The sequence below is a fragment of the Canis lupus genome, chromosome 10 (genome assembly GCF_011100685.1).
Source record: "Canis lupus familiaris isolate Mischka breed German Shepherd chromosome 10, alternate assembly UU_Cfam_GSD_1.0, whole genome shotgun sequence".
NCBI lineage: Eukaryota > Metazoa > Chordata > Mammalia > Carnivora > Canidae > Canis > Canis lupus.
Window position 1 is genome coordinate 12166212 of NC_049231.1, and position 13601 is coordinate 12179812.

At 43.2% G+C, this 13601-nt stretch overlaps 1 protein-coding gene across 1 annotated transcript in view; it reads left to right on the forward strand.

Moving 5' to 3' along the window:
- Positions 1–13601, forward strand: part of MYRFL (myelin regulatory factor like) — an 83228-nt gene that overhangs the window by 43004 nt on the left and 26623 nt on the right. The window contains exons 10-11 of the mRNA XM_038549569.1: positions 34–142; positions 902–1011. Coding sequence (XP_038405497.1) covers positions 34–142; positions 902–1011 — 219 coding nt within the window. The remainder of the gene's footprint in view (positions 1–33; positions 143–901; positions 1012–13601) is intronic.

Here is a 13601-nt window from a genome sequence, read left to right on the forward strand (position 1 = left end):
CGGGTGAAATCTGCTCTTCTTTAATTAAATTAGGTCGACACAAATGAACAGTTAAGACGAATAGCCCAAATGAGGATCGTCGAATATGACTACAGACCAGAATTCGCATCTTCGATGGGAATAAACACCGCCCATCAAACAGGTAGGCACACAAATTCCCTTTTTAATTTTGTGTTGTCAACTCTTCAAAGTTTAATTCCCTCGTTAGCTGGAGGTTGCATGCTATGGCATTGATTTCCTCTGTGAAATCCATAGTCATGGGAAAGGTTAGAGCAATTTCTGTGTCATCCTTACTCAACACCCCCATCTCTACTCCTGCACCCTGAGGTACTGTTGAAATATTTTGAAACCTTGCTTCTTTTCATTGAGCCACTGTGCTCATGGGATGAGGCCTCAGGGCCAGATGGCAGCTCCAACTGTGACATGGGCAGCATTGGGCAGACCCGGGAGAGAGGGACATTGCAGAGTAGGTGGGTCTAGGTCAGAGAGGGGGAAAAGTGGTGTTTATACTCCAACCAGGAATCCTAAAGAAACAGGAACCGTTTAGATGGCAAATCCTCCTGTAGGAAAATAGGAAATCAAGCTAACACCCCAACCTTACTTCTAGATGCAGGGATTTTAAAGTATTTACTCAACCCCTTCCAACACTTAGCCCCCAGTCTCAAGGAAAAGTGAAGAAAATGACACCCCTCTTTTTAATCCTATAGCAGTTATGGGCTCAAAATTCCTCCTTTGCTTCAAATATATCATAGATCAAAGCAAAAGCTGAAAGGGGATAATAAGCATCTATCTGCAAAGATGTCCTGGGGGGCTGTCAACATTCTATTTTGATGTAGGCCTGGAAGGATTTTCTCCAGAAAGCTCTTTTCCTGACTAAACGTGTTGGAGTGTTTGTGTCTAGGAATGATCGCCCAGGAGGTGCAAGAGATCCTGCCTAGAGCCGTAAGAGAGGTTGGTGATGTCACCTGTGAAAATGGAGAGACGCTGCAGAACTTCCTCATGGTTGATAAGGTAACCACAAAATAGATCTACCCCCTGGAGCTATGACCCCACGGGGGAATCCCTTTTCTGTGGCATCGCAATGCACTGAAACATGCAACCAGGAACAGCAAAGCTTCCCCGGGCTGTGGAGTAATTGGTATCAATTATGGCACCCTGGGCATGGGTACCAAAAAGAAGCCCCATAAGGGAAAAAGAAAAAGGAATCTAAAAAAAAAAAAAAAAAAAAAAAAAAAGGAAAGAAAGAAAGAAAAGAAAAAAAAGAAAAAAAAGAAAGAAAAAGGAATCTGTAACAGTGATGGTTGAGCTCAGCCAGGCTGATTGTCAGAAGGAAATTGGCCTGGGGAACATCGGCTTAACAGGAGTGCCCCTAAAATGAGGACCTGATGTCTTGTGAAACAGGGACAACAAGTTGTGATTAGATTTGTCTTAAAAAATGGAACTGGAAAAAAAAAATGGAACTGGAACTCACACAACATAATTTAAGTAATTGTAATAGAATGATTACATTCTTAGAATGATTACAGTTCGAATGCAGTGTTCATTTTTCTTTCTGAGCATAGTTTTTCAACAAAATTGTGTGTTCCACTTTTACAGCACAATCATAAAGTGGGTCACTTCTACAAAGATATTCATGAGTCTCAGCCTTTTCCCCAAGGGCCTGTCTTCATTCTTTGATATTCAAATCATTCTCTTTTGAGGGGCCGTCCCCTCCTTGTAGATGAGCTCCCCTTCACTCGGTAAAGGGGTCTCAGCCTGCCCTTCCTCTGCTCACCGGGGCTTTGTTGTGTGACTTGAGTAGTTCTCCGAGATCACGGGCCTTAGTTCTGTGAAATCCTGCATCTTTTGCAAGGTTGGCAGATGCACTGTGCTGCTGGTTTGCTGTACATGGCACTGATGTATTTGATGCTGGAGGGAAAAAACTGATTGACGTGGGGATATTATGGTTGTAGGGAGAGGTATCTGAGTGGAGACCGATTGGTAATTTGTCAGTTCACGGGGGCAGTGCTTCTCAAACTTCAAAGTGTACATGAATCCCGGGGGGAACTCACTAAAATACAGACTCTGATTCAGCAAGAATGAGGAGAGACCCAAGATCCTGCATTTTCAACCAGCGTTCAGGTGGTGCCAATTTTGCCAATCTTGCTGGTCAGCAAGCCACACTTGGAGCAGAAAGGAGGAGGGTCTCTTTCCGTGTTGGGCCCTTGCTCGCTCTTCTTCCTATAAGCTCTTGGGCAACAAACACTTAGATCATAGGCCTGGATGGCCTGCTCTGCCCTGGGCTGCAGGGGCGGAGGGGCAAAAGTCAAGTTACTTCCTCTTGCTTCCCAGACCCATCGCGAGTAGAAGCAGCTCTTTGGTCTCGGACCTGGGCTTTCACTTCCCTTGAGAGGTGTATTGTGAGAAATCTATTTTTAATAATCAAGTCGTGAAGTTTTCCAATTATTTCTTTCAAATGTAAGATAAATGATACTCAGAGGTATTCATGTAGCAAGGTCACACTCACTCTCTTGCATTTTCAGAAAGAAGCTTCCTGAGTGAGAGAAATACATGTAGGCACAGCTGTCAGGAAGCTTCCTGGGTGAGAGAAAAACATGTAGGCACAGCTGTCAGGCTCAGGGTGCAACCTGCAGGGTGTCATTAGGCTGCCGAGGTGGGGCTCTTGGGATTACTCATGTGGTAGCAACCATGTCTCTTCTGACTGTGGCCCTCGCCTGGAACAGTCAGGAAAGATTTCTGTGTTTTCTGTGTAGGTCACATCTGCCCAGGGCCTTATGATTGTCACTCTGCAGGAAAATAATTAGTTCTCTGCTGGCCCAGTGTCTTCCCATTCCCAGTTGAGTTGCATGAGGATAGTGAGGATTGTTAGCAGCGGCAGTTCTAAGCACCGCCCATCCCCTTAACCCCCCAAAGAGGCTACAACCCAAGTTCATTCCCAAGAAGGCAAGCCCAGAGCCCTGGGACAATAGGGGTGGTATTTCCGTTCTGGGCAGCCGGGGTCGTTTGTCATCTGAGGAGCAACCCACGCCAAGGCAGCAGTTTATAAGTTAAATACAACCGACAAGAGTCCAGAATGGACAAGTCGTGATTCTCTCAGTAACAGGATCTTGCCCTGATTCCATCTGTGGAGACATCACCAAGGCCACACTCATTTACAGAACCTGTAACACGATGAGGGGGTGAATATCTCTGTGCTCTGAGGCCTGGCTTTCCTCTTGGGCTCATTTCCGAGGAGAAACTTCAACTGCTGGTTTAGCCCTCCACGCTGCGGAAGATCCCTCCACCCCTTATAAATACTGCACAGACTATTTCCTTTGTTCCTCCTTATTAAGGACACAACTAATGTGACTCCTGTTGTCCCCTACTCTACGTTAATTGTACGCTAAGCAAGGTGTACGGAGAGCCTCTTGCTTTCCTGGCCTCCTACCCATTCGTGTGCCCACCACGTTGGCCTTGATCACCACATTCAGGACTGCTTGTGTTTAGAGACTTTCCTAGGACTTCCTGGGCCTCACTTGCTGTAGCAATGGGTGGAGGTCAGGTTCAGTTACAGTTTCTCCCTCTGCTCTTCAGTTCTCTTCCACCCAATGTCCCTTTGCTATAAAGAAATTTTTATTGAAGCTCGAGTGCAAACTAGAAATGCACGTGAAAATGTTGAGATGCTGCACTCCGTGATTGCTGTGTCTTTTCCACATGCGCTTTGCAACTTTAAGCCCAAATAAGAAACAGAACCAGCTGGATCTTTACAGACTGTCCCTGTAACCAACCATAGCTAGAGACTAGTGATGTCGGCCCAATCATTTGGAGAAGAAAAGAAAGAAATCATTTTTCTTTCAGAAGAGATGACTGTGTAAGGTAAACCTCCCTTATCTGGGGTAATTTGCCTCCTCTCATAAATTTCTTATGATTTATGTGCCCCAGTGAAAGCTCAGTAAGAGTAGGTAGCATGAGAGGGCTCTGGGCTGGTCCTGAGAGCCAGGGGGCCATAGGAGGCAGACACCGTGATCTAACCTTGCGTAAGACCCCTAGGGCTTTGCCCTTTGGCTTGTTCATCTATCTCTTTATTTATTTCTGTGATTATTTGGGGGTAGGTGGTTACATTTCTCAAGCGTTGTTATTATTAGGTGTACTTGGGTGTAAAAATGTACCCAGTAAGCGTAAGAGTGGCCCTAAACATGTTTATAATTGAGTCTGTATAAGGATGAGGTTCATTCTGTGAATAAATAGGCTTTGAATAATCTGTGTGTGTGTGTGTGTGTGTGTGTGTGTTTTACAAATGCATGTTATAAGCCATCCTACCATATCTCAGTATGTGGTTACTTCTTACTCATTGATTCTCTTTTTCCTTCAACTAGAAGGAATTGTCTGTTCAAGTCATGCAGAGAGAAGTAAGGCAGGGTTCCTGTCTTCAAGCAGCTGACCGTCTAAGCAGGGTGATGAGACGAGACGCGAGGATGGAGCTATGAGTGGCAGCGTGACAAGTGCCGTGGCAGAAGCGGGGCCTGTGTGTGGCCACTGGGCAGGGGTTTGCAGGTGGAAAGGAAGCGGGGCCAAGAGACCAGCGAAAGAAGACAGTGGCTAACCTGGGGCCTGAAGGTCTGGCTGAGGAGGAGGAGCATCCGGGGGGTCTTTCCATTCTTCCATTTTCTCACACACGGTATCCAATGAGACGCCGAGTGCTGCTAGGACAGTTTTGGCGGCATCTCTCGTCTATCCTCTTCCCTCTTTATTCTCCTCATGCTTCCCAGTTTTCTCCCTAAAACACAGACAACACGAAACACCTCTGATCGGACAATCTCCCTTTTCCACTTGGGCTCTTCATTGGCTTATTATCACCCTTCCACCATCTGGATGGGATCTTCTCTGACTCACTTCCGAACACTCACACCCACCCCGCCAACCCCGAGGCCCCTGCAGGGGACAACGTCTCTGCGCACACCTGCACCTCGGCTTCGCCACCCCTCTGCCATCGGCTTTGCTGTCTGTCCTCACGCTCACCAAGCCTGCTTCTGCCCAGCACTGTTCCACTGAGTGTCCTCTGCCCCCGAACACTCGCCCTCTAGATAATCTTGTCGTTTGGATCGCAGCACCAAGACTTGACCCGGCCACCCCCTCTAAAAGACTCTCGGCGTCATCTGGTTTCACTGTTTTGTGACATTCAGGGCCACTGAGCGGGTGTGTAGCACCTTGGCTGGAATTAGAGAAAGGTGCCTCCTCTGGCCGGTACAGACCTCCCCGGCCCCTCAGCCCCAACCTCTGTGCGGGGCACACCCTGCAGACTTTTTCACAACAGCCTAGAGAGTTCTATCCCCAGCTGGAATGATCTTATTTGCCTACTTATTCTTTACCAGTCTCCCTGGTTCATTGCATGACCCCAAAAATCTTCTATAGTCTCAAAGCTTTATCTGCAGTTCTTTGTTTGTGGCTTCAACCCCAGGGCTTCGAGGACTCTAGGAATTCAACAAGTATCAGTTGAATGAATTAATGAATTCTTTGATGCTCTGATTGATCCTGTGTCTATATTGGCTCAGGCCTCCGAAAACACATCTTCTAGACTATTTATCACATCGTGTGGTCGTTCTCTTTCTACTCCGTGTCTCTCCCACTAGACCGTGCGCCTCCCAAGGTCAGAGGATGAGCCTTGTCAATCCTGTGTTGTTTAGTTCAGTATCTGGTACACTGTGGGTTCTCGGTAAGAATGTGTTTAAGTTAATGGCTGAGTTGCTGAGTCTCAATGAAAGGAAGAGAAGTGGTTCTATAAAAATGAGAAAATGTGACAGAAAAGTGGTTTTCTAGTGGGAAAATGAGTTCAATTTTTGAGTTTGAGATGTCAGCGGAATATTCAGATGAAAATGTCCAGAAGCAACTGGAGTATGAAAGTTGGGAGTGCAGTTGGGGCCCAAGGGGAAGCTGCAGCCGTGGGTGAAGATATTAATTAATAAGGAACAGATTATGGATACAGGTCACAGATCAGAAGCCTGCGGCCAAGTCTGGCCTGAAGACTTTTTTTTTCTCATGACATTTAAAAATTTTTCAAATTTGTTGCCTATTTTTATTTATTTTTTATTTTTTTAATAATAAATTTATTTTTTATTGGTGTTCAATTTGCCAACATACAGAATAACACCCAGTGCTCTTCCCATCAAGTGCCCCCTTAGTGCCTGTCACCATTCACCCCCACCCCCCGCTCTCCTCCCCTTCCACCACCCCTAGTTCGTTTCCCAGAGTTAGGAGTCTTTATGTTCTGTCTCCCTTTCTGATATTTCCCACACATTTCTTCTCCCTTCCCTTCTATTCCCTTTCACTATTATTTATATTCCCCAAATGAATGAGACCATATAATGTTTGTACTTCTCCGATTGTTGCCTATTTTTAAAACTTAGGAGGTCCCCACACGAATTCTGGATTCCTGGCTCCCTTGAGCCCTCAGCTCTCATGACATGATGCTGAGGAGTGGCTCCCCTGGAAGGGCTTCATGTGCCATCCCCGTGGTGCCTCCCTCACCTGCCCAGCCTGCAGGCTTGCAGTGCTCGTGGGAGAAGGAGCAGTAGACCAGAAGCAGCAGATTTCCTCAAGTTAGGGCCAGTAGAGGGAAGAAGAGATCTGGGACGGCCAAGAAGATTGGGCTAAAGCAAAATATGGAGCAAGCACAGTGTCAAGTGAGCAGAGAGGACGGATAAGGACATGGGGAGGAAAGAGACGAGATGAGAAGGAAATGAAAGTTATCAAAATATTGTTGATTTAGATGATTGGAAACTTACAGATAATGTATAAATTTTAACATCAGATAAGACTTTGTCCAAAACTTGGCTCAGCAAGTTTGGAAGATAATAAGGTCACTTTCACATCTATACCAGACAAATTATTGTATTCTTTACAGTTCTCAGGAAAAATAACTTCAGTATGGCAAGCTGAAATTCTCCCTTTATCCCTTTTCCTCCACCAAGGCAATTGGCTTTTATAAGTGATTTTTGTTAATAAAATCTTTCTTAAGACATGACTTTTAGGTCTACAGTAGAGTATAACCTAATAAGTGATTGTTAGTAAAATTTTTTCTCAGAAATGCTACCACCTTGATGTCTGAGATAATTTGTTTTATTTTTTTAATAGAATGGCACATTACTATTTTATACCCTTAGTATCTTTTTTTTTACATTTTTTTAAACTTAAATTCAATTTGCCAACATAGCGTATAACACCCAGGGCTCATCCCATCAAGTGCCCCCCTCAGTGCCTGACACCCAGTGACACCATCCCCCCACCCACCTCCCCTTCTGCAACCCTTTTTTGTTTCCCAGACTTAGGAATCTCTCATGGTTTGTCTCCCTCTCTAATTTTTCCCACTCAGTTCCCCTCCTTTCCCTCATAATCCCTTTTACTATGTCTTATATTCCACATATGAGTTAAACCATATGTTGATTGTCCTTCTCCGATTGACTTACTTCTCTCAGCATCATACCCTCCAGTTCCATCCACGTTGAAGCAAATGGTGGGTATTCGTCTCTTCTGATGGCTGAGGAATATTCCATTGTGTATATAGAGCACATCTCCTTTATCCATTCATCTGTCGAAGGACATCGTGGCGCCTTCCACAGTTTGGGACGCATACTATTTTTTATTCAGAAAAACTGAGTGGTAAAAAAATTTATAGTAGTTTGAGTTCCTATGACTAGACGAGAATCTCAATGGAGGCATTTCTTTAATTTATTATTAAAAATTTAAAATTCGTGTATAGTAACACACAATGTTACAGTAGTTTCAGGCGTACAGCATAGTGATGCAGCAAGTTTATACTTCATGCTCTGCTCACCCCAAGCGTAGCTCCCCTCTGCCCCCATACAACACCATCACAACACCATGGACTATATTCTCTGTGCTGTGCCCGTCATCCCCCCTGCTGTGATTTCTTTATCACATGACTGGGAGCCTGTCTGTCCCTGTATTTGCCCAAAATGGGGGCTTTCAATGTCCTACTCATCAGTTTGGTTTAAAAGTCTGGTCTTTTCTCATCAAGAGACATAGCAGAACTCATTTATTGGTTGTGGCAATAAGTCTCCTGGAGGGGGTAATCCTTCTCTGTTGTGCTCACATAATTGATTTGACTCCAAGCCAGGTGATTACTTTAGAACTAATCTGTTATTAAAATCAACCCTGGGTATTTTAACACCTGATCCCCTGTTTGTAGGCCATCTTCTTTCCTAGAAGCTCCTCACACTGGAAGCAGGGAGAAAATCCTCTTGCTTCTGGTAGATATTTTATTTATGTATTTATTTATGTATTTATTTATTTATAAGATTTTGTTTATTTATTCAAGAGAGCACACAGAGAGAGGCAGAGGGAGAAGCAGGCTCCCTGCGGGGAGCCCAATGCAAGACTCAATCTCTGGACTCCGGGATCACACCCTGGGCCGAAGGCAGATGCTCAACTGCTGAGCCACCCAGGTGCCCCGCTGGTAGACATTTTAGAGAGAAATATGATATTTATTGTTTTCTTGGAAATTTTCTTTTCGTAGGTTAATTTCTTTTTGTAGCTGTGTCTTCTTTAAAAAAAAAAAAGTTGTTGCTCATTTTTTTTTCATGTGTTAATAGTTCAGAAGTAACAGAAGTAAAACCTGTGGATCACCAGGGTAGTAATTAGTAAAAGTTTATTGTGCACACACAAAAAAGACAGTTTGTAAACTGAAACCAAAACACAGAATAAGACAGTTTATGAAGCAGCTTACAGAGAGACAAAGCAGTGCCTGTTCATTCTTCACGGTGATTGGTTATAACATTAGAATTTTCTTAAGTGATCGGAAAGTGGTCAGTGATTACTTCATATTGACCTTGGGAAACAGTTCAGGTTTTGCTTATGATTTCCAGAGGCGCAAGCAAGAGATGACGTAGGTCAAGTTAGTTATGCAAAATAAGTTAAAGTAAGCTTTGTTTATATGACTAAACTAGTTTTGTCTGCTCAGAGAATTTTCAAGGTTGGTCACAATTTGTTTTTTATTTTGACGCATGCATTTAAACAAGATGGATGGACGGAGCTAATTGTGGAATTTAAGTGGTAGGTATACGGGCACTTACTGTACAGTTTTTAAAGTTTCTCCACATGGTTGGAATTTTTTGTAATAAAATGTTGAGAAGACCTTGTTCCAGACACCTAAAACTGCAGTTTAAAAATTGTGGCAGCAGGTAGTGGCAATACTTTGAAAATCAGATAGCCCTGTTTACTCAAGCCACTGATTTATTTATTATGTTTTAAAGATTTTATTTATTCATGAGAGACTCACAGAGAGAGAGGCAGAGACACAGGCAGAGGGAGAAGTAGGCTCCATGCAGGGAGCCCGATGTGGGACTCGACCCCAGGTCTCCAGGATCACGCCCTGGGCTGAAGGTGGCGCTAAACCGCTGAGCCACCTGGGCTGCCCCAAGCCACTGATTTAATACCTGGAGTTTTATGCTTTATTTACGAAAGTGTAACTCGGTAGTCTCCTTTTCTGGCTTAGGGAGGCTATGTTTTTTAGATCCATATCAAGGCCTGGTGAGCCATAAACAAAATAAAGTCTTGGACAAACATTGAGAGCCGAATTTACTCAAAGCCCAAATAATTGCCAGGCACATCCGTTGGCTAAAGACAGTTTTCCTCCTGCTGGCAGGCACTCTCCTGATGCTCAATTGCAGGCTACTGTATTCCCATGATTTTATTATAAGACATGAGTCCATACAACATCAGATGCCATGAGGACAAACAGTCACATCCGTGACTCTCACTGGGAAAGAAATAAGAGTCTATTTCAACTTCTCAAAGCTTTTCCTTTGCCATCAGACTGAGTTCCCCTTAATTAGTGTCGTTAGAGAGAGGACAAGTTGTAGTTCCCAAAAAGAGAGGAAATCCGCTCTGCTGCCTGGCTGCTCATTGCAGGTTCCTTTATCATCAGAACTGCGAGGGACCCCGAGCTTTCAAACTGCATTCTGCAAGGCTTACCTAGGGGGTGGGGTATCCATTCCCTGAGCCAAACCCTCCCAAAGGGGAAAGGACCTACTCAGAGTGGAAACCAGTTTGCTGTGTACAGTCAAGCCCGCCCCCCACTGCACTGAGGATGTTAAACACTAGTATTTCTTTGTTTAATTCACCCAAAACTCCATGGACATTCCCTTACATGGAATTTGGACCTCAGTCTTTTTGCTCTTCTGAGAGCAACCTCAGATAAAAGAATGGACTAGAAGGTTGGCCGCTCTCCGTTTCACTAGAGAAGGGTGCTATGGGTCCCCGTGGGGCATGCCATAGCCGTCCTTGTAAGAATATGCATTCGTGTTTACGTCCCGAGTTCCTGCTCTATATGGAGAACTGTGGACAAGATGCGGCCCTGTCTGTAGGTGTTTATCATACGGGTAAACATGACACCAAGTGGAAGGAAAGTGGGAGGTGGGGGCGGGCAGGTGGTTGGGGTAGAGGGAGCAGCCTGTGCTGTGCTGGCTTCAGAAACCAGAGAAAGCTTGATACGTTCAGCAAACAGCACATGGTTCCATATGATTAGAGCACGGAGAGTGAAGGGAGCTACGGGAGGATGTGGCTGAAGGAAGAGGCCTGTCCAAGCTCAGGGAAGGCCTTGATTTCATAACGCTCCCTGCTGCTTTCCTGTGCACTTACACTCGCCAAACCGCTGTGCATGTCCTTGCAGGAAATAGGTCATGCTGTCCATTTGTACCTTTACCCCAAAGCAAGTCATAAATGGGCACAAGATTTTCATGTGACTTGAAGCAGGTTCTATCCATCCCGCCAGAGACCTCATCAGCAGTTTTGGGTGGCAAGCTGGTTTAATCATTTTTGCATCACAATCGTAAAGCCTCATTTCAGCTGAGACAATGGGTCCCATTTTACATGGTTAATTATTATTAACTGGACACAGTTGAATAACTCAATTAAGCTCAATTATAAAATAGTTATTAACCAACACTGGGTATTAGATGGGGAAGCTTTTCAAAATGCCCCAGACTTATGCCCATCTGAGTCCTAATGAATATAGACCTTTACATGGGACCTGGATGTACGTATTTAAACAAAGTTCCCCAGGCATCTAGTTACATGTTCATGGTTAAAGTGAACTCCCAGAGATTTGTCACTTGCATAGAAAAGAACAGTTTCAGAAAATTCTGGGTTATGTTTTTGAACATATTTATGGCTTCAGTCTGGTGTGAGAGGACAGTGTTCAGTGGTTAGGTTAGTGTGAGAAGAAGTCAGAGTCAGTGCCCATAACATAATGTCCTAGAAATTTATTTTTTGGTAAATTTCCATTGGATCCATAAAGTCAGGGCCATAATTATAACCAGGAAGGTAGTAGTAAATTTCCTCTCTACCTTTATTTCCTCTTAAATAGGAAAACACATGAATTATCTTTCTGCCTATTTGGATCTACCTGGAAGATGTATGGTGCCAGCAAATTTGAGTTGGAGAAATCAGAGTTGGCTTGTCATCATTATTTACAAGTAACTGGACAATTGCAGCCAATTGCTCATATCTCATGAGGCAGCATTAAAAGTCCTGTTGGGTAGACACTGCAGAATGACCTTACTGCACTGGAGAGGGGACTTTAGTATCATATTCCATGGTCTGCTCTCGTTTGGGCTAAATCACAAAGCCATGTATCAAGTGAGCATTAAAAAAAGAAGAGTTAAGCTGGTTGACAAGAAAAATAAAACAAGCTAGGTATGGTTGTGCCAGTGAGGATGGAGAAAAGTGGGTGGAGTCAGGAGGTTTGGGAGACTGAACTGGTCGCGTGGCAGGGACGTGGCACAGTGGATTCCCCTTTGCGGGAGTGGGTGGGGAGGAGTCAGAGATGATGGCTGGGAATCTGTTTGGGACCACTGATGTAATGACCAGTTATAATTATAGTATAAGGCTTTCCAGAGTGTAGACATCGTGAATGGTTGTATGGCATTTACTAGGATTTAGAACCATAGGATGTTATTCTTGTCTTCATGATTTCTGCCTTATTTTTATTAAAAAAAATTTAGATGTAAGGGAACATTTGTACCAGAATTAGAAAATCTTAAAGAGCTTTTGTCAAAAGATTTTTGGTTGTTTTCTGATTTACTCATTTCTTAACATTTTTAATAAAAAAATCTCAAATATACACAAACTTAGAATAATAGTGATACCCATGTATATACTTCACCCAGATTTGCTGGTTTTCAATTTGTGTCATATCTTATTTTCTTCAAATCCCCCACCAACTATCCTTCCTTTTACCAAGTGTGGGTTTTTTTTTTTTTTTTTGCTTTATTGAGATATAAGTTTAAGGTATACAACATGATTATGTGATACACATGCATATTACAAAATGATTAGTACAATAAGGTTAGTTAACACATCCATCACCCACATAATTATCGTGTGTGTGTGGTGAGAACATTTAAGATCTACTCTCTTAGCAACTTCCAAGTATATAATACAATATTGTTAACTATAGTCATGATGCAGTATATTAGATCCTCAGAATTTATTCATTTTAAATTGAGTTTGTATGGGGCGCCTGGGTGGCTCAGCGGTTGAGTGTCTGCCTTCAGCTTGGGGCGTGACCCCGGGGTCCTGGGATCGAGTCCCACGTCGGGCTCCTGCATGGAGCCTGCTTCTCCTCTGCCTGGGTCTCGGTCTCCCTCTGTGTCTCTCATGAATAAACAAATAAAATCTTTTAAAAAAATAATAAATTGAGTTTGTACCTTTTGATGAATGTCTCCTCATTTCCCCCATCTCTCAGCCTCTGAAACCACCATCCTACTCTGTTTCTCTGAGTTTGGCTTTTTTAGCTTCCACATGTAATGATATCATAGTCTTTCTATGTCTCACTTAATTCACTTAGCATATAGCTCTCAATTCCTGTCACAAATGGCAGGATTTCCTTCTTTATTATAGCTGAATAATATTCTGTGTGTGTGTGTGTGTGTGTGTGTGTATCCTATTTTCTTTATCCATTTGTCTATCAATGGATACTTAGATTGTTTCCATATCTTGGCTATTGTCAATAATGCTGCAATGAGCTTAGGGGTGCACGTAACTCTTAAAGACAGTAATTTCACGTCTTTCGGATATACACCCAGAAATTTTGGGGAGGGAGTATCTCCATTTTGTATTCTATAGTGCCTGTACCAATTAACATTTCTACCAAGAGTGTACAAGGGTTTCCCTTTCCCATACCTTCACCAACACTTGTCATCTCTTTCCTGCCTTTTAAAAAATAGCCATCCTAACAGGTATGTGATGATACCTCGCTGTAGTTTTGATTTGCATTTCCCTAATGATTAGTGATACTGAGCATCCTTTCATGGACCTTTTGGACATTTGTATGTATTCTTTGGAAAAATATTCATTCATGCCCATTTTAATCAAATTATTTGTGTTTTGCTACTGAGTTGTGTGAGTTCCTTATGTAGTTTGAATATTGACCACTTATCAGATACATGGTTTGCAAATATTTTCTTCCACTCTTTAGATTGCCTTTTAACTTTGTTGATGTTTTCTTTTTTTGTACAAAAGCTCTTTAGTTTGATATAGTCCCACTTATTTATTTATTTATTTTTAAGATTTTATTATTTATTCATGAGAGACACAGAGAGGGG